Source organism: Leptopilina heterotoma, unplaced genomic scaffold (assembly GCF_015476425.1).
Source record: "Leptopilina heterotoma isolate Lh14 unplaced genomic scaffold, ASM1547642v1 Lhet_278, whole genome shotgun sequence".
In the NCBI taxonomy this organism is placed as follows: Eukaryota; Metazoa; Arthropoda; class Insecta; order Hymenoptera; family Figitidae; genus Leptopilina; species Leptopilina heterotoma.
The window spans coordinates 2,778,014-2,800,777 of NW_025110986.1; the positions used below are offsets into that span (position 1 = coordinate 2,778,014).

A 22,764-nucleotide genomic window follows, 5' to 3' on the forward strand; every position below is an offset into this window, starting at 1 on the left:
TGCGAGCTTAGTGTCTGACACTGTGACCGCATTTTGTTATCTGGGAATTTACTACATATTTGTAAGTTTGTGTTAAAACTAAATTTTTGTTGATTCCTTTGTTTATGTTGTAATGTTGCTTATTTTACAATGTGGTGAGCGATTCCCTCTGAACGTGTGTAAGGTCGGAATATTTTCTCATGTGTGTGACGGAGGGTTAATGGTATTTATATTATCTAAATTTGTTTTCTTTATTTTAAATATACTATTTATCTATGACTTTCCTTTAACTTTTATTATAAATCAGTTTATCTGATAATTTAAACGATTTAAACGAAAGTCATCAGTTTATTGTACAACACATTTATGTATTTTCATACTAATTATTCAATTGTTCTATCATCTTTTATGAGTTAAAAATACAATATTATTTCTTATCGTGTATTTTTAACATCACTAACAACAAGATTTCATTATAAAAACAAATAATTTATTCGTTTCTATGATATTTTTCTATTGCTTTAGTGAATTTTGAGCGAGTGTTGAGAACAGCGCCATCACGTGTTACTTTTTGGCACATGAAAACGCAAACCACTAAGCTGACATATTTTTCCTTCAAAATACATAGGAGTCGGACTGGGGTGATAAGGCCAACGCAGAATAGATCTGTAACCGGAACCGCAATCGTAACCGTAAGCGTAAGAATGAGTTAGAGAAGGATAAGCAATATACCTATCCTTCTTTAACTCATTCTTACGGTTACGCTTACGATTGCGGTTCCGGTTACAGATCTATTCTGCGTTGGCCTATACATTCGCTTGCTTCAATTCTGCCCATAACCTAAATGAATTGTACCTAATTTTTATTTTTTATAGAAAATTACCAAAACCCCAAAACCTTAAAATTTCCTTAATTATAATTACAGATCGACTTTAAATACAAACAAAACATCTTAATTACAAGAAACATTGCAATTGATATTGTTGAAATAAATTTAAATTATATAGTTTTATTTGCTACACTGTAAAAAAATCTGGTGTAAATTTACTATGTCCGACGTTGGAAAGTTTGGTCACTATGTCCGACGTGGTATTTTTAGGCCGCAGTCCCATGGCACCGTTTTGCGTTGCGTTTTGTAACTAGGCCATGAGTGCAAATATAGCAAACATATATCTCCATCTCTCTCACACTCATTGCCTAGTTACAAAACGCAACGCAAAACGCTGCCATGGGACTTCAGCCTTACACGCCGACTGTAATCTACATAACCTGCAAATATTTTTTGAAATAATATTTTCAGTCGTAACTTTTTGTATTTATGAAATATAGCCCAAAACTTTTTGTTATATTATTATTTACTTATAAATTAGCATATACTTTCTATAAATGTACATTATATACACTTTTTTAGAGTTATTTATAAAAACTTGAAAATTTTTTGAAAATCTTAAAGGAATAAGAAAATTACATTCGCCATGTAATTGTACAGATCGTGCGACGTAATATTACGTCAAAGTGTAGAAATACACGCAATGTAAAAATACCACGTCGGACATAGTGATCAAATTTTCCTACGTCGGACGTAGTAAATTTACACAAAACTATTAAATTACATAGTCGTATAATGTAAAATTATTAAAAATAGTAAAACTACTTTTGGAACGAAATAAATTTACTACGTACAACCTATAATTTTGATGTGTGAAATTACAAGTTTCGTGTTATTTTACACCAGATTTTTTTACAGTGTATTCAAAATAATCACTTTTTACTTTGCGGTTATGTTTATGTCAAGGTATTGAATTGAAATTTTCGAGCAAACCAATGACAATATATGCAAAATAAAAGACTGGAAATTATTTTAATAAAACATAATTCGATTAGATTTATTCCAATTTCATAAATAAAATACTCAGTAACAAAATATTTTCAAAACTCTTCTGCTACAACTAGGAACGCTACTAGGCACGTAGGGAGGCACGCATCAAGGCGAGAACAGAATAGCCTACGTGAACGTGTAACGTGCTGACGTCACAATGTTAACTAAATGGGTGACGTCATACGTTTACGTTCACGTCGCTCGCGTACCCATGGATTGTGTTCTCGCCTTCAAGACGAACAGGCCGGTTCCTCTCTACCTGCCGCACAACACGAGTGAGTGCCGCATGGTGGCGCGTAGAAGCTTCCGTACTAAAGGCCTTTCTCCAATAGGTTCCCAAAACTCTGCGTCTGCGTCGGTTGCTATAGCAACACATGCTAAAATCAACGCAACGCAGTCATTCGCAGACAAACGCAGAGTTTTTGGATCCTATTGGAGAAAGGCCTTAATTTTCTATTAGGGTGCAGTCCCATGGCAGCGTAAAGAAAAAAAACATACATTTCTGTATGTTACATACAAATTTATGTGTATTTTTCATCGATATGCAATGGTAATGAATTATTTATCTAATATTTTCTTTTAGAAAAGACATTCTTTCTTTTTTCTTGAATTACAATGGAGCAACTATCAACCGGTGTTTTGAATGTGAGTTTTTTCTTGTTAATTACTTTTTGTTATAATATAAATCATGTTTTATTATTTAAATTAATATTCTTAATTTTTGCTCTAGAGAGTTATAAATGGAGAAGCAATAAATGATCCCATGTTTTTACAAATTGTGGTAAATATTTACACTCTTTCTTTCAACATATTTATTTAAAAAATTAATTTTTCCCCACTGACTTCATTTACTTGCTGTTGAGAAATAAAACAAGTTTTAAAATCTTTTCAACATTTTGTTTCTTTAATTCTGAATTTTTGTGTCTTTTTTGTTTGCCTTATAAACTATGAAATTACCACGAATTCTGATATAAAACCTTAACATTTTTTCTATTTCTGTCAATAATTTTTTAATTATTTCGAAGTGTCTATACGTCCGGCTAGTCGGACGAAATATTTCGTCTAAACGTCCGGATATACGGACATATAGCTCCCAAAATATTTCATCCGGCTATTTACTGTATGTACTGGTGATAAGCGTTTGACAGTATCCGGATAAAATAATGAACTTTATAATTCGTCCGTCTATTAGATTTTTACAAGTATAATATATTCCTTGAATGTTTTTGACATTTTTAGGTTATGAATTATAAAATTAATTTGATAACTAAATGCGAAAACATAATATGCATAATAATAGTAATAACAATTATAATTATTGTCATTCTATAATTATTATATTAATTTTTCGGAGTGTCTATTTGGCCCGTCAGCGGGCCAAATAAGTTACTTTTATTATTTGGACCGTCACCCCGGTTCCATACATTTCAAGACGGGCCAAATAAAAAAAGTAGTTTATTTGGCCCGTCAGATAACAAATTAGCTGTAATTAATAACAATAGATTATTATTATTACTATTTTTACAAATAGATTAATTTAATCACCAGGTACTATTTTTTACATGAATTTGACATGCAGGTAATGTATATTTTAACCTCAAAGTAAAGATGCAAATTATAAACATATTTAGTATACATAATATTATAAATTATATTTAAAAATAATTTTTAAAAGTAAACAATAAAATTCTTTAAAATATAAATGAATCATAAATCATAAAATATCAATGAAAATTTCCAATTTCCAATTTCATTTTTTAAAATTATTTACGGGAATTTAACTAAAAAAAATTTCAATTGCTTTTCTTGAAAAGGCTAATTTTTATTCATAGTTAAATAAATATTTAAATACTTATTTACTTTTTCAATAATTTCACTTTTTCTCACTTTAACTGTAATTATTCTAAAATTTAACTTTTTAAAAATATAAAAATTAAAATATTATTTTTACAATAATGAAAATTTCCGAAGTATACAATTTTTACATTCTCATAAAAAAATGAGAAAGTCTTGGATTTGTGCGATTTTTTTTAATTTAATTATTTCTTAAAATTTTGTTTATGAATTCTTCCAAAGGACTTTATAAAATTTTTTTAGAGTTATAATTGCTGTGAAAATTTTAATATTTATAAAAATAATTCAATGTTGGAGAAGGATTTTATTTAAATTTTTTAAAATAACTGAATTTCTGAAAATAATTTTTTTATTTATAAAAATAATTGAACTCTTGCGAAAAATGTATTTATTTATGAAAATAATTGAATTCTCACCTCACGTAGAATTTTATCAAAATTTTGTTTATAAATAATATTAAATTCTTTCGTGAAATTGTATTAAAATAGTAGATTTTTAAACTAATTGAGTTTTAGAGAATTTGATTATTTGCTAAAATAATTTATTTTTTTGTGAAAAATTCGTTTGTTTTTTAAAAATAATTCAATCGTTTCAAAGAATTTTATTAAAATTTTTAAGAAGAATTTTCTTATTACATTACCTGTCAAATTCATGTAAAAAATAGTACCTGGTGATTAAATTAATCTATTTGTAAAAATAGTAATAATAATAATCTATTGTTATTAATTACAGCTAATTTGTTATCTGACGGGCCAAATAAACTACTTTTTTTATTTGGCCCGTCTTGAAATGTATGGAACTGGGGTGACGGGCCAAATAGACACTCCGTTAATTTTTTGCTTTTTTATAAATATTTACAAAAAATATTTTATAATAAATTTTTTTCAGATAAATAAACATCAAAATATATTCTATGCAGAGTTTACAAACACATATTTGTTAAATAAATAATGTAAATAGAAGACTAACATTTATTTATGTATATATCTTTTTTTTATTTATTTATTTAAAAAATGTCTATAAATTAAGAATACAATATTTTTTAAAGATTGTAAGTCTTAAAAAAATTATTGTTCACAAAAATATTTTGGGACGCCTGTATATTTCCGGAATTTAAAAAGTTCTAATCGTAGTTTTTTCCATTTAAAAAGTTTTAAATGTTAATGAAGTGAGTTTATCATAGAATTTATTTTTCAGCAAATAAGCAAATTATCCGATTCGCATTTACTAAATAATATAATTTATTTAAGGGTAACACCATTCTAGAGCCAGAAAAAGAGACCTATATTTTTGATGATTTATTTTGAGAAAATGAAAAATAGAATTGGATTTCTTTTTGGAGGATTTATTAATTATACATATTGAAGTGTGGAAATTTTTTTTTAAAATTATATAACAAAATGGCGGCGGTAAATTTCATATTCAAAATCGACTATTTTTTATGGCCGGAAAGGTTTCTTGAAAAGTTTAAGTCCTGGAACAAAAAGTAAAGAAATTTTACAAACTAAATACTATAAACTTTGGAACTACATACAGATTTTTTAATTTGATGTAAACTTTATTTTTTATAAACAATTTACTTTTTATTACTCTTTGGCAAAAAATCGATTATTGTACCCAAAAGTGCGCGATTTTTACAAAAATTGATATATAAAAAACCCTTATGCACTTCCAAAGTTTACATGGAGAAAAATATAAAATAACTTTTACTACTTTTATAGTAAAAAATTTACCGAAAATTTTTTTCTATAAAAGTAGTAAAAGTTATTTTATATTTTTCTCCGTGTATATTATATACATCATGAAATTTCTTTGTTTTCTGTTCCAGGACTTGAACTTTTCAAAAACTCTTTCTGGACGTTTTGTTAAGAAAAAGATTAGTCGATTGTTACTATAAAATTTATCGTCGCCATTTTGTTATAAAATTTAAAATAAAAATTTTTTTCTACACTTCAATATGTATTTAACAAACCCTCCAAAAAGAAAACCTATTCCTTTTTTCATTTTCCCAAAACAAATCATCAAAAATTGGTCTTCTTTTCTGCCTCTAGAGTGGTGTTAACCCTTAAATAAAATAATTTTTTTGAAGAAGAGTAATAGTTCTATATAAATGTTACAGTTACTATAAAAGTTTAATCAAAATTATAATGTTGAATAATTTGAAATTTATTCATTTATTCAAATGCTGAATTTTTCAAAAGATAAGTTATTAAAATATTTATGATATGCAAAACTTTATTTTCTCGAACATTTATGAACTCAAATGTCCATAAAATATATTTTTTAATATTATTTTATAAATGTCATTTGACAGAATGTTTACTGTAGCAAATGTTAATTGCAAATAATGTTTTTATACTCGAATAACCAATTTTACAATGTTAAAGAATTGACTATTCTTCATTATAAAATATTATAGTCAATTATTGTAATAATAATTGGTAGTCAATTTTTTTAGATTAAAACTCCATTTGGATTTTTTAACATTGTAAAAGTGGTAATTCGAGTATAAAATAGTATATTTCGTAACGAGTGCGAGCAGTTGTCAATTTTTGAACGAGCACTTTTTTTGGAACAAACTGTAGGCGAAGCGAAGCTTCGCCTACAGTTTGTCCCAAAAAAAGTGCTCGTTCAAAAATTGGCAACTGCTAGCACTAGTTACGAACGATATTTTTCATAACAAGGTGCAAAAAAGTGCCCTTTTTTGCACCGCGTTATGAAAAAATTATTTGCAATTAACATTTGTTACAGTAAACATTATGTCATATGACATTTTTATAAACATTAAAAAATATATTTTATGGTAATTTGAGTTAATAATGGTTCGAGAAAATGAAGTTTTGCATAACATAAATATTTTAATAAGTTACCTTTTGAAAAATTCAGCATTTGAATAAATGACAACTAGATAATATAGAATATATAACAATTTTACCAGTTGAATTTTCATCTTCTTCAGGATTACACAAGTTTCAAATTATTCAACATTATAATTTTGATTAAACTTTTATAGTAACTGTAACATTTATCTATTACTCTTCTTCAAAAAAATTATTTTATTTAAATAAATTATATTTTATTACATTTAGACTTAACATATTAATGTCAGAAGCCATTTAAAAAAGTCCAAGAGGATTCAAGGCGGGGAAAGAAGTGATTTTTGTTTTTTAATTGTAATTCCGGGATTTTTGGAAAATCTACGACAAAAAATTCAAAATCACTGCTTTCCCCGCCTTAGATCCTCTTAAAATCTTTTTAAAATTGCTTCTGATATTAAAATAAATAATTATCAAAAGAAAAAAATTGCTTCCAAGTCAAGAAAATTAATTAAACTAAATAATTAAAATAAATTAACAACTTATTTGAAATTTCGGAATTTTCGTCAAATCTGTGACAAAAAAAAATTCAAATTCACTGCATTCCCTGCCTTACATCCTCTTGAAATTTTTTCTAAATGGTTTCTGACATTAAAATAGATAATCGTGAAAAGAAAAAAATTGCTTTCAAGGCAAAGAAACAATAATTTTGGTTTTAGTTGAAATTTCGTGATTTTTAGAAAATCCGTCACAAAAAAATACGAACTAATGTTTCCCCATCGTTTACATGAACAATTTTATTAAGAAAAATTTGTATCCTGAACTTTTCAGAGAAACATTTTTTCGTTGAATCAACATTGTTAACTTCAGTTTCATTTTTACTATATACAGATAAAATTTCTTTCATTAATTTATCGGGACGTTTTAGACTCTAAACATTTTATCCGGCTGACCGGCTATTTAGTTAGTATTTTACTAGCCGGACGTTTAGACCCAGCTGTGTTATGCAGCAAAACGTCCGGCTAGACAGTATCCGGACGAATTTATTGCGTCCGGCTAACAGTACCCGGACAAATTTTTTTATTCGGCTAGTCGGACGTATAGACGCAGTGTAATTATTTAATGAATAATTTTACTTAAACATTTCAAAATTAATTGAATGAATTTGATTAGAATTTTTAATGGAACTTAGATTAACCTTTAAAGTGCTAAGTGTTGAAAAATCACGCTCAGTGCTAACCCCGGTCTGTCAGACCGCTATTCCCTTTTGACAGTTTTTTAGTCATTTATAATTTTTAAAAGACAACTATTATAAATATTTTTTACTTTTTAACAAAAAAAGTCATTTCTGTATTCTGCATTTATTTATTTTATTTATTTTATAAATGCAGTCTATGAGAACTGTCAGTAGAACTAGCTGCGCGTCAAGTTGCGCAGACGTCACTCATTGGAATATACTGGAATATACTTTCACTTAAAGCTAACCCCGGTCTCACAGACCGCTATACTTCAAATATTTATTTATATTACAAAATTTAACGAATAAAAATTTTTGAAAAAGTTGTCTCCTAACAGATTTTCATAAAATATGAAGCTACTAAAAAGTTCAAGTTCTTATTATACATTGAAAAAAAGTTTCAAGCAAAGAAAATTTTAATAGCGGTCTGTCAGACCGGCATAGCACTTTAAAGGTTAAAAAATTTAAGTTCCATATATTTTCGTAGAATTTTCTAATAAAAATTGATTTAAAAATGAATTTTAGTTTAAATTTTAGATAATAATTGAATTTTGAAAATGTTTTTCTTTTTAAATATTTTCAATTTAAAAATTAATGTATTGAAAATCATTGAATTTTTGCAAAGAATTTTATCGAAAAATTTTATCAAAAATTAAAAAATAATTGAATTGTTTCAAAGGATTTATTAAAAGTTTAGAAAATAATTGAATTTTTTCGAAAAATATTATTGAAAATTAAAAAACAATTGATTTCTTTCACGAAATTGTTATTAAAATTGTATTAAAGATAATTAAATTTTTTCAAAGATTTTACTTGAATTGTTTCGAAGGATTTGTTAAAATTTTAGAAAATAATTGGATTCTTTCGTGAAATTTTATTAAAATTTTGCTGAAAATAATTGAGTTTTTGCAAAAAATTATATTTTTTTTGTTAAAATGTGGCAACCCTGATAAAGTATAATTAAACAAAATTAAATTAATTAATTAAAAATTAAATAATTATGATTCATAAGTTTAAAGATGAATTCAGAAATAATTTCATGTTTTCAAATGAAAGAATAGTCACTTCTTCCTGATAAATATTTATTTAAAAAAATAAAAATTTTTGAGGTCTTTAAGAAAAATGTGTAATAATTGTTTGTTTTTGATTTTATGAAGGGATCGAAATTACTTAAGGGCGATAAATATAGGCTATGGTTAAGCGATGGGGTTATGATGACAAACTTTGCACTTGCATTATCCAACGAAATGGAATTTCTAGAAAATGAAAATTTATCAAAATTTTCTATTTGTAAAGTTAATAGTTACGAATTGGGGACTCTTAAAAATTTGGTGAAGTAAGTTTTTATTTGAATACTCATTTATTTAAATTTTGAAAAGAAAACGATTTCTCATTGTTAATTTGCAAATGAAGAATTTATTTTTAATTATGAAATTCACTTTAAATTATTATTATATTATTAGTATTGTTATTAATAATATATTTTTTCAGTTCTGTTATTATGGTGAAGAATGTTGAAATTGTAACATCCGGTGAGCAAATTGGAAATCTCATTGGGAATCCATATACCTATGTACCGAAAGGCTTAAATATTAAAGATCAACTTCCAGGTTTTAAAGAAATTTGAATATTGAAATTTTTGAAATTTTCATTTTATTGTTGAAAAATATTTAACTGCAAAAAATTTCTCTTTTAGTTGTGGAAGAAGTTAGAGCAAATCCTGTGAATAATAATCCAGAAAGTGGACAAAATGAAACTGAAATTGTTCGAGCTAGTCAGTCTTCAGTTTATCAAAATATCTACACTGTCCCGTTAATAAATTTAAGTCCCTACTACGGAAAGTTAGTATTTAACTTTAAATTACTTTTTTAGAACTTATTTAAGTGGTAAATAGTTTCTGAAATAAATATAAAATAACTTATAGTTTAAAATTTATATATGATAATAAATTGTCAAAAAGAATTTTAAAACATAAAAAGTAAATATTAAAACATTTAGAGAAAATATTAAGAAAAAAATAAAGTAAATAAAATAAAAAATTAGAATGTAAAAATGAAATAAATAATAGAAGAAAAAGAATTAATTATTACTTGGTAAAGTTAATAGTTGTCACTCCTGGATTTTAATAATATTACAGATGGATAATAAGGGCAAGAGTTTCAGCAAAGTCTGACATTAGAACTTGGAGTAATGCACGAGGCGAAGGCAAATTATTTTCATTAGATTTGATAGACGAATCCGGAGAAATTCGTTGTACCGGATTTAATGATCAAGTCGATGCATTTTATGATCTCTTTCAAGTAAGTGAATTTTGCGGATAAATTTTATTATTTTTATACTTATTCTCGACATATTTTTTTTAAAAATGCTATTTTTTCGACTTTTCTTCCAAATATTACAACAAAAATACCACATTTTTTTAGTATAACTCTTTGCCGTACATAAGTTTTCCCCACCTCAGAAACAAGCAGTTTGACAGTTGAATCACGTGGACAATATCAGGGCCGGAAGTTAGCTTGATTTTGAGGTTATGTTTACATAGGATATTTATGTTTGATAAAAGTTTTTAACAATCAAATTTACCATTTTTAAATTGTAATAAATTGCAAATATACATTTGCACTTTACACAAAAAATTGTATTTTTAGTGATCAATTAGTATAGAGTCATTCCATTATATTTCGACTAAAGTCGTTGCTGACTAATTTTAAAAAATTGTAATATTTGGCAGGAATGATGTTAAAGATATTAGAAACACCGAACAAAAAGAATTTTTTTAAATATTTTTGATATTTATTGTAAAATAAGCATCTAAAGTATATGAAGTCGTAAAAACTGACACTTTTTCATCTATTAGAAAATATTAAAGAAAACACATAATTTACTATAAAAACGTAAAAAAATTATAATAATTTATTAAAAATGAATTGTTTTATTATTATAAATTGATAAAAACAATTATTAATAAGAAATATTAAATAAAAAATGATTTTAAAGTTCACCTGCCAAATAACCTAAATTTGCCAATTTCATTCACTAAATGTGAGAAAGAGAAATCATTAAATTGAATAAAACCTTATGAAATATAAAGTACCTGTGATTAACTTTTAGTTTTCCTTATCACTTTCTTCCTTTTTTCTTCACAAATGTGAAAAAATAAGCAATTAAAATTGGCACTTTGCTTATTTTCATGATTTTAAAATGTAAATAACTTCTGCCCAGAAAAATGAAAAATTACGAAAATTGGGCAATAATTTTTTAAAGGACGAAGTTAGCTCTTCTTGTTTAATCGTTTTGAACCAACTTCAGTTTTAAAAAAATCACATGTATTAACCTGATAAAAATAGTAAAAAGTTTAAAGTTAATTAATTCGGAAAATAGCTTCGGGACCAAAGAAAATCTTCTTCCAGTGAGTGTATCTAGTGATCAATTAATTATTGCCCAATTTTCGTAATTTTTCATTTTTCTGGGCAGAAGTTATTTACATTTTAAAATCGTGAAAATAAGCAAAGTGCCAATTTTAATTGCTTATTTTTTCACATTTGTGAAGAAAAAAGGAAGAAAGTGATAAGGAAAACTAAAAGTTAATCACGCAGGTACTTTATATTTCATAAGGTTTTATTCAATTTAATGATTTCTCTTTCTCACATTTAGTGAATGAAATTGGCAAATTTAGGTTATTTGGCAGGTGAACTTTAAAATAATTTTTTATTTAATATTTCTTATTAATAATTGTTTTTATCAATTTATAATAATAAAACAATTCATGCTTAATAAATTATTATAATTTTTTTACGTTTTTATAGTAAATTATGTGTTTTCTTTAATATTTTCGATATTTTCTAATAGATGAAAAAGTGACAGTTTTTACGACTTCATATACTTTAGATGCTTATTTTACAATAAATATCAAAAATATTTAAAAAATTCTTTTTGTTCGGTGATCCTAATATCTTTAACATCATTCCTGCCAAATATTACAATTTTTTAAAATTATTCAGCAACGACTTTAGTCGAAATATAATGGAATGACTCTATAATTAAATATAATTTATTGTAAAATATAAATCGGTTTCAATTTTGAGAAGGTACGATGCTGCAAATTTAGACACTTACATACTCACACATAACTAACTTATCAACACAAGCATAAACGCCTCTTCTCATTGGCTGTTCCCCCAAAAAGGACTCAAGACGACATTTCGTAACATATGAACGGCAAAGAGATAAAATGCAACTTATTTCGATTTTTGTAGTGTGAAAAATAACTATAGACTAATCTTTTAAAAATTATTTTAGAACAAATTTTCTAATTAAATTTTTGAAATATACAATTCAAAAGATTTTGAATAATTTAAATTTTGTTAAATTTTATTGAAAATAATTGATTTTTTCAAGTATTTTATTAAAATTTTTGAAAATCAACTTTTGAAGAATTTTAATTGCAAATTGTGGAAATAATGGAATTCTCATAAATTTTAATGAAAAATCTTCTAGCGTAAATTTAGAAATGAAAAATTAGGAAAATAGTTTCTACCTATAAAGTTATATTAAAACTAGCAAATAATACGCGCGGAACGTGTGATTCCATTTATTACTTCCTCTTAGGTATTGTAATACCAAAATTTTTCGAGTTCGATTTTTTGACATATCTTTATGTTATTCGACCTCAGGAGTTCAAAAATGACATTTTTAAAAAATGTCATTCCGTGTGTGTGTGTAAATATTACATTTTCATAAATATCTCAAGATTATGAAGAGCTTCAGGGACGAATTTTTTTTTAAATTGTAAGTCTCACGTGCGGATATAATATAAGAGTATTTTCAGCCCGATTCATAAAGTTTAACTACATTTTTTTTGGATTTTAAATTTTTCAAAAATCGTTTTTTGCCCATAACTTAAAAAAAATGTTAGGACACCTATAAATATTTTTCTCTAATTTTCTAGAATTTTCCTAGACGCATCTTTTGAGCGCTTATTCAACATTTTTTGCTTATATTATCCGGAGATATTAAACTTTTAAAAATCAAAATTTTTGGAAAATAAGACTCGTTACCAATTTGTAGAGCATTAAAAAACGCTTCGATTGGCCTATTTTTGAACCTAATTCGATCATAAATTTCGAAATTATTGGTATTTTAAAAATCAAAAATTGTGAAAAATGACACTTTTTTTTACTTTTTTGTTTGAAAAATTTTGTTTAACTATTAAATTATTATAACTATCTTGTAGGGTATTTAAAAATACATTGATTGAACAAAGATTCAATCACTTTTACCATATTTATGAAACGTTATTCATATATTTCTATTATTATTACTATTATCTCTATATGAGAAAGCAAAGTGTTCATGAAATGAGCACCAAAATTTTAATTACCTATTATTAATACATATTATTAATTAATTATTTTTATAAAAAGAACAATTTTTTGCAAAAATTCAATTGTTTTTAACAAAATTTAAATTAAATTTCAAGAAATTTGAAGAAATCCTTTGAAACAATGCAATTATTTTTATAAGTAGTAAGTAAAATTCATCGCAAGAATTCAATTACTTTCATAAATAAGAAAATTCTTCGCAAGATTAAAATATTATCATAAATAACAAAATTTTTCAAAGGAATTCAATTATTTCCATAAATAATAAAATGTTTCGGAGGAATACAATTATTTTTAAAAATATTGTTTTAATTAAATTATTTCCAGGAGTTTTAATAAAAATTCAATTATTTTCAACAATTCTGATAAAATTCTTCGAAACAATTCGATTATTTTTGTAAGTAATCAAATTCTTCTGAGAAATTCAATTATTTTCAATACAATTTTAATAAAATTTCTAGAAAAAAATGCAATTATATTCAAAATAATTTTAATAAAATTTCTCTAACAGATTCATTTATTTTTAAAAATTGTAATAAAATTTTTCTAAACAATTCAATTGTATCGAAGAACTTGTTCGACCCCAGAGGGCTTTGGGTCGTTCACTGCTCCCGACTGGTATTATCCCTTTTTTTCGCGCGTCGAGCGAGTTCATCGATACAGATCCTCAATTAATAATAAACAGGATTATTTTAAAAACTTGAAAGAAAATTTTCAGTAAAAATTATTTTAAAAAAACTACATTATTTTCAAGAAAATTGAAATAAATTCTTCAAAACAATTCAATTATTTTACGGAATTTTAATAAAAATCTTGCCAAGAATTAAATTATTGTCAATACAGTTTTAATTACATTTTCTCGAAAGAATTCAATTATTAAAAAAATTATTTCCAAATTTCCTGATAAATACTTTGCAAGAATTCAATGATTTATAGTACATTTATTTTAAAATTGAAAACAGCAAACAGCAACTAACTTCAAACTGCAAACAGATTACCGGAATACAAAGATTATTATCCAAATAATATAGATATGTTTGAAAATAGTAGGGTCATTTGGGGTAAATGTAAACGGAATATCTATTTTTCAAGAAAAACATTATTTTTTGTTAAAAGGTAAAACGGACGGATTTCTTTTGCATGAACTTGTTATTAGAGTTCCCTAGAAAAATTTGATGAGGTACAAAAAAATATTGATGCACCTGAATCGCCTAAAACTAACTGTTTACATTTACCCCGAGATTTTGAAATTTTCCTAAAATTCGGGGTAAATGTAAACACCACTGTAGTTAAGCGAGGTTTAAGAAACAAGTTATTTCAAGTATACTACTGTTTTAAGGGATGGAAAAACTGAAAAAAAATTCTTCGTTGATGTATAGTAAATCAACCAGTTGACTGATAATGTATCATATAAGATAAACAATCAACCCTTACAAAATTAGTAATGTAAAAACTTGAATAACTTGAACAAATTTTAATATATTTTCATTCAACTTAGTAAGAAGAAGTTTTTAAGGTTGCTCAATAAGAATCTAAAATCGAATTTTTAAATTTCAAAATGGTGGATTCAATATGGCGGATGAACCTAAAAATAATATTTTAAAAATTGTTCAAATTTGCTTGAATCTGGCTACTCGGGGGTTTTTGAAATCGCTGAATACGAATTTGAAGTCAAATTTTAAATTTTCAAAATGGCGGATGAACCTGAAAATATTTTTAAAAATTGATCAAATTTTCAAAAAAAATTTTTTTTTTTATCCAATTTTTTTTTTAAAGAGGACTTAATTTCCTTTTTTATGTAATTTTACATTGCCAAATTAATGAAATTGTGAAATAAAAGCAAATTTATTCAATTATTTTCTTTTAAAATGTAGCTCAACTTCTGTTTACATTTACCCCGAGTTTTCGAATTCTCGGGGTAAATGTAAACACTTAATTATTTATTAACTAAATTGACGAAAATCAAAAATCAAAGTCAATTTTTGTTAGGGCATTAATAAGGAAGAATTACATATTTTTGTTTGATTATGTATTTTTAAATTTATTTTTATGCAAATGCGAGACAAAATACTGAAACAGTAAAACATTGATTTTCAATCTTTTTTGCATTAAAAGATAACTTACACTATGGCATTGCCAATTGTCAAAAAAAATATTGGCAATACTTAGAGCATCTTGTAGGTGAGCTGAGGTAAAAATATTGACGTCGTACTTATTTTTAAATTTGTAAATTTAGCTGAAACATCTACTGTTTACATTCACCCCAAATGACCCTAATTCTTTAAATTTTTTATTCCAATTTTTTTAAATTCAATTATTTTCAATATTTTCAATTACATATTTCCAAAAAATCCAAATACATAGGTTCAAAAAATAACAACTTGAAATATTTTTAGAATCATTTTTAACATTTTGGAGAAAACAATCATGTTCGAAATTTGTAATTTAAAATCATCAAAAAAATTCTGGTATTCAAAGCTACAAAATTATAAGAATTTCTTGTAAAATATCTTATAAAATAAAAAACAATTTATACAATTTGCTTTCTTGTAATTTCAGATTGAAAGTATATATTATATTTCTAAATGTCAAGTGAAACCGGTGAACAAAAGGTACACTACAATAAAACATGAATTCGAACTTGTATTAGGTGCAGAAACATCAATTCTGAGATATGAAGGCGAAGATCTTCATATTCCAATGATACAATTTGATTTCTGTGTCATTAGTGACATCGAATTTAAAGAAAATGGTTATGCTGTTGGTAAATATATTTAAGTTTAATATTAATAAATTTAATATTAATATATTTAAGTTTAATTTTTAGTTTAATATATTTAATATATTTTTTTTGGTTTAATATATTTAATTTTTTTTAAGAAAGCTAATGCTTTTTTACATGTTTGGAAAATTAAAATATTCTGCCTAGTTAAAAATTTTAAAGATTTGAATTTAAATATTAAATATATGGATAGGTAGTGTTCCTCAAGTTCTGAACGCTCAAATCAACGAGAAATTTTTTTGTCAGTATAAATATTTTCAAATATTATTATGACTGTTACAGAAACTAAAAACAAAATTAAACATTTAGAATCTTTATAATTTATTTTTTCTATACTTGACGCAAAATTATTAAAATAAATTTTTAGTTTCAAGTAGAAATAATTAAATTTCGTTCAATTGAAAGTTCAAAACAGAAAAAATGAAAAAATTTTATTTATAAATACGAAATAAGAATAGAGGACGTATTTTGTAATTGATAATTAACATAAAATTAATCTTTAGATATTCTTGCAATTTTAAAAAATGTCGGAGAAGTTGTGAAATCTACATCACAAAGAAGCGGAGTTGATTTTGTTAAACGTAATTTACTGTTAGTTGATGACAGTAATACTATGGTAAGCATAAAATTTATTCGAACAAATTCAACTTTCGAAAAATATTTTTTTTTCTTTGTGTATTTGAAAAAGATTTGTCGTCAATGAAAAGAAAGGCAAAAAAATAACATTTTCTTTGTTTCAAGGTAACATTAACTTTATGGGGTGCACAGGCTGAAGCGTTCAGTGAAACTGAAGGTACACCACTTGCTCTTAAAAACGTAACGGTTAAAGAATTTAATGGAGATAAATCACTTTCAACAGTTTCATCAACAATCGTACAAGCTAATCCAGCAATTCCAGATGTCGACAGGTAAATTAATTAATTTCAAATCGAAGACAAATATATTTGAAAAAGTGAAAAAAGGTGAAAATTTATATTTCAAAAATTTCGAACGTTCAAATGAATGAAATATTTTTGTAAATTACTCATTAAAAAAACGAAAAACATTTATTAAAAATTTTAAAAGTTTACAAATTATTTTTTAATACGTGACTGTTATTTATAATAAAATTTAAATTTGAAAAGGAAATAAATAAACTTCGTTTCTTTGAATGATCAAAACTTTAGGGACATAAATATTAAAGCAAAGATATTATTTTTTAACTATTTTATCTAAATTTAATAATTTATGTTCTTTCAGAATAATAACGTGGTACAATGACACTGAAAAAGCTAAAACTGCCAAAATGATTTCAAATACAATAAGTGTTAGTTCTTCTAGTTTGTCATGGTTGAATTTCCTACAAGTGCAAGAACAAAACATTGGATTACAAGAAAAAAACAATATGTTTTTAACTAAAGCAGTCATTGGCTCCTTAAATCATCAAAATTGTTTATATAAAGCTTGTCCTTCTGACAATTGTAATAAAAAGGTATTTTATTTGTGAATATTAAAAGAAATTATAATTTTGTTTATATTACAAAAATATTTAATTTCTCCTTGCATACATTTTCTTTGCAATAAAAAACGTATTCTTTTTACTAAAAATATATTAAAAATGTTCTTTTTTTCATAGCTTTTGGATCCAATTAATGGAATGTACAGATGTGTTAAGTGTAATGCGGATTTTCCAAATTTTACTTACAAAATGATTATTCAGGTAATTTCTACATTATTATTAAATTATTATTAAACTAGCATAACTACGTGTAATTTTTTTCTTAGAAAATGCAGGTCGTCAAACTTGGACCAAAAAAAATTCAAAAAATTTGAAACAATCTTATTACCAGAAAAATAATTTCGAAATTCAAACGTCAATGCCTATAAGTAATTCTCATACTGTAGAAAATGACCTATAAAAAAAGGCTAAGATGATTAAAAGCGTTTATTATTTTAGAAGATATTCAAATTTTTGTAAAACATTGGAAATGACGATTTTTTTAAAATATCTAAATAAAATATTGGCCAAATGACTTCTGAAAGATCTTATTCTTTTCAAAATTTTACTATCTTTCAAAAAATAAAAAGAAAAAATTTTTAGTTTCCATAAATTTTATGTTTTTCATTCATTTGAAAATGGGTGATTTCTCAATTTTTACCGGTAGTGTACTTCTACATTTTTCAACAAAATTTTCAAAAAAGTCTTATTTTCTAAAACTTTAGATTTTTAAAAGTTTAATAACTCCGGTTAATATGGACGAAAAATGATGAATTAGTGCTCAAAAGATGCGTCTACAGGGTTGCTACAGAACCTGGAAAACCTGAAAAAGTCAGGGATTTTTTAAAAAAAGGTCTGGAATACCTGGAAAAGTCAGGGATTTTTTTAAAAATGGTCTGGAATACCTGGAAATGTCATGGAAATTTGAAATGCCTGGAATTTTATTCCACTTAATATTTTTTCCCACATTTTTTCTTTTAAAAAATGATGTCCTGGAATTCCTGGAAATGTCCTGAAATATCCTTGAATTTTCCATATTTTGCTTTTAAATATTCAATAATTTAAAAATTTTACTCAAATTTAAAAAAATAATTTTTTTGATCCATCAAAAAATAATTTTAATTTGTCGTTTGATTAAAGAATCTGATATCTATATATAATATTGATTTTGAACTCTTTTTATAATAAAATAAATATTTTTGTTCAAGTATAGATAGGTTAATTTAAATTATGTTAATCGTAATATGAAATAATATTACACATGTAAATGTCCTGGAAAAATAAAAAATCTGTCCTGGAATTTTAAGTCATATTTTCAGTAGACACCCTGTCTGTGCTTTAATAATCAAATAGAGATAATCTAACGTGAATATTTTTATAATACAGAAAAATTCTAATTTATTATTATTAGGCCAATTTTTCTTCAAAAATTGCTCTAATTTATAATGTTCAAAAGGTGACCTGGAAATTTATCAGATTTGGTACTGGAAAACCTGGAAAAGTCATGGAAATTTAAAAACAGACTTCTGCAGCAACCCTGGTCTAAAAAAACTCTACAAAATTATGGAAAACCATTTATAGGTGTCCTAACATTTTTTTAAAGTTATGGGCAAAAAACGTTTTTTTGCAAAATTAAAAAAAAAAAAAATAGTTAAACTTTATTAATCTATCTCAAAGTACTCTCATTTTATGTCCGCGCGTGAGACCTACAACTTCTGAGGTCAAATCACTTTAAGATATGTCAAAAAATCAAACTCAAAAAATTTTAGTACATATTGCAATACATCCTCTATGAGGAAGCAAAGGAAGCAATATAATATATTCTAAAATTTTGTTGCAATATTTGAATAAAAAGTCGAAAAAGTCACATTTTATTAAAAAAATTAATCGAAAAAAGACACCGTTTTGAAAATAGTCAGAAAAAGTTCAAAAAGTCATAAAAAAAGAATATGTAAAGATGGATACACTTTTGTAGATCAGGAATGAATTTAAAAAAAAATGCAGACTTGTAGTAATAACAATAAAAAACAATAAAAAATATTATTAATATTATTATATAATATGTATAAAAACATGTTTTTAATGTAAAATTTTTATTTACTTTTTAGGCATCGTTACTTGATTACACTCAGGAATTAAGAGTAACTATTTTCAACAATGAAGCGGAACAAATTCTGAATAAAAGCGCACAAGAAGTTGGAAATATTCAAGAAAATTTATCAATTGATGCTTATGGAGATATATTTGAGAATTGTAAATTAAAGTATTACAATTTCAAAATATTAATGAAACAGGAGCATTTCAATGTAAGTAATTTCCCTGTTTTTTCTTTCATATTTTTTTCATATGTAATTTCATATTTCATAAGCATGATATTCCATTTATTATTATTATGCAAATTACAAAATGTTTTTACTTTAAAATATAAATTTTTGAATTATTATTTCTTAATCAAAATTTAAAAAATCCATTTTTTAAGTACTAATTAATTTTTATTGTTTATATTTTCAAAAATTTTAATATAATTTTATTCTTCACAAGAATTAAATTATTTTCACAAATAATAACATTTTTCGGAAGAATTCAATTATTATTTTTGTAAAAAGTAAAATGTTTTGCAAAAATTAAATTGTTTTCAACAAAATTTTAATTAAATTTGACAACAAAATTCAATTATTTTCTAAAATTTTAATAATAATAAAATTTACGAAAGGATTTAATTTTTTTCTTAATTAGTTATAATATTTTTTGAAAAAATTCAATTATTTTCCAAAATTTTAATAAATTCTTCGAAGCAATTTAATTATTTTTATAAACAGTAACATTTTTTGCAAAAATTCAATTATTTTTAATACAATTTTAATAAAATTTAATAAAAAAATTTATAATATTAATAATATTTTTCGAAGAAATTCAATTATTTTATAAAATTTTAATAAATCGTTCGAAAGAATTGAAGGATTTCAATTATTTTCAGTACAATTTTAAAAAACTTCAATAATCAAATATTTAATTATAATTATTAACAGACAAGAATATTTTTAAAAAATGAAAAAAATTCTTGGTTTAATTCAATTATCTTTAAAATCTTCAATTAAAATTATTCAAGAAACTACATTTTTTTAAAAAATACTTAAAGAAATTCTTCAAAAAAATTTAATTATTTACAAAAACTCTAATAAAATTGTTTAGAAGAGTTTAATTTTGTATCAATAATTTAAATAAAATTTTAATAGTTAAATTATTAATTACAATTATTAACAAAATCGATTATATTCAATAAATGAAAGAAATTTTTTGAAAGAACTGAATTTATTATTACCAAAACCTGTAAAATTTTTCGAAAGAATTAAATTATCTCAAATCTTTTGATAAAATTTTGGCAAGAATTCAATGATTTTCGATACACTTTTTTTATTTTAAAAATTAGGAAACCCAGAGTTTTGAGTAGGAGGTAAATGTAAATGCTATTTTAAATTTAATCACCCATATATGAACATAAATTTAAAGTAATAATATAACGAAAATAGTACTATTAGTATAATTTTTTGTCCCTACAGTAAATAATAATACGTTTTTAATTTTACAGAATATATCCAAAGTTAGAGCTATCGTACAAAGTGTTACGCCAGTGAATTTCTTAGACTACAGTGCACATCTATTGAAGGAAATTAAGAACACTATGGAGAAGCCATCGGCTTGAGAAATGTGCCTTAAAAGTGTTTTTTTTGTTTCGATTACAAATGAATGTTATCAAAAACCTTGATGAAAATAATTTGTTTATAAAGGTTATTTTTCTACTTAACAATAATATTTTTATATATATTGCATATATAAATAGAAAATTTATATTTTAATATTAAGTCTCAGTATTAAGAAAATATGATTTCTTCATTTTCTTTGCACGAAATAATGCGGATTATGTCTTCAGAATTGCAAGTTTAAAAAAAAGTTTATACGATTATATATTATATTACCTACTATATATTATTACCATATTCTTATAATAATATATATTATCGAACATGTTATTGTAAAAATTAATAAATCTTTAGTTTCGATTTATAAATGAAGAATGTTTATGATTTGAAATAATTTTAGAAATTAAAGTTCATTAGTTAATTTCTTAATAAGTTAATATTTTATTATATGTATCAAATATATTATATTTCAATATTTAATGTAATAATAAATTCTAAATTTAATTACATACGTATTACAAAGATGAGAAATCAATTAAATTAATAGAAAACGATTTTTAAATTTAATTATCTTCAAATTTAAAAGTAATTTAACTAAAATTTAATAAAATTTAAAATTATAGAAAGTGAATTTATCATTCGGCAGTTAAATATTAAGAAGAAAGAAGCTATCAATTATCCGAATCAAACTTTTACTAAACAAAATTAAATATCTTAAATAAATCTCTATAAGCTCTTAGATTTCATATGTATCGACAGCACAGCTGCCCGAATACAGAAACCTCCTTAATCTGAAAAATATTTTCGAAATTAATTAATAATTTCAAAATTATCAAAGAATCCAGAAAAACGGTAGCATGGTGGGATACGAGCCCACGACCTTTCTATTGCCGCTAGACTGCTCTGACCACTGAGCTTATAGAGATTTATTTAAGATATTTAATTTTGTTTAGTAAAAGTTTGATTCGGATAATTGATAGCTTCTTTCTTCTTAATAAAATTTAAAATTGTTAAATAATATTTTATGTTTTTTCAAATATTACAAATTCTTTTTAGAGAGAGAGAGAGAGAGAGAGAGAGAGAGAGAGAGAGAGAGAGAGAGAGAGAGAGAGAACTCTCTAACTCTAAGTTAAGTTAAGTTAAGTAAATTAAGTTTAAATTAAGTTTTAAATTAAGTTTTAAATTAAGTTTTTACTCTCTAACTTTAAGTTACCGTTTTCAAGTCATCTTTTTGATAATGGAAATTGTCAACAAAAAGTTAACAAAATGTAACCATCAAATTGTTGACTTTGAAAAGTTAACGAAATGTAACCATCAAATTGTTGACTTTGAAAAGTTAACATATATTTACCGAAATCTTGTTAACAATTTGCAAAGTCGTAAAAGGTAACAAAAAGTTATTGAAAATGTGTATGTAAATTTGACAACAATTATCTGATTGATAATCCCTACTAAAAAAATAATGAGGAATCATGACAAAACATCAGAGTTCTGATTATTCGTCAGATTTTCTGATGCTTCTTCTTGACTCTGATGATTTGTCATTTTTCAGATTATTTCTGACAGAATTTTTAGAATGGATTTGATGCGTTTTGTGAGAACTCTATCAGCTTCTCACTTCACAAACCAAGCTGACCATACTTGAAGCGTATCTTTTA

The 22,764-nt window shown here is 24.5% G+C and overlaps 1 protein-coding gene across 1 annotated transcript; it reads left to right on the plus strand.

Annotated features, from left to right (window-relative positions):
* Positions 1 to 2,294: 2,294 nt before the first annotated feature.
* LOC122504106 (replication protein A 70 kDa DNA-binding subunit-like) lies at positions 2,295 to 21,478 on the plus strand. The gene is made up of 13 exons (XM_043615004.1): positions 2,295 to 2,503; positions 2,589 to 2,639; positions 8,923 to 9,101; positions 9,257 to 9,375; positions 9,462 to 9,606; positions 9,903 to 10,065; positions 15,706 to 15,910; positions 16,432 to 16,544; positions 16,670 to 16,836; positions 17,168 to 17,399; positions 17,544 to 17,627; positions 19,514 to 19,711; positions 20,995 to 21,478. Exons 1-13 carry the CDS (start codon positions 2,474 to 2,476, stop codon positions 21,106 to 21,108), a joined length of 1,800 nt encoding a protein of 599 aa, XP_043470939.1. The 5' UTR covers positions 2,295 to 2,473; the 3' UTR covers positions 21,109 to 21,478.
* Positions 21,479 to 22,764: the final 1,286 nt, after the last annotated feature.

Bases quoted from the DNA above. Each gene is read 5' to 3' on its own strand.
- LOC122504106 (XM_043615004.1), top strand. From the start codon at position 2,474: ATGGAGCAACTATCAACCGGTGTTTTGAAT. The intron at 16,545-16,669 runs GTAAGCATAAAA...CTTTGTTTCAAG, and splicing joins TTGATGACAGTAATACTATG to GTAACATTAACTTTATGGGG. The intron at 17,400-17,543 runs GTATTTTATTTG...TTTTTTTCATAG, and splicing joins CTGACAATTGTAATAAAAAG to CTTTTGGATCCAATTAATGG.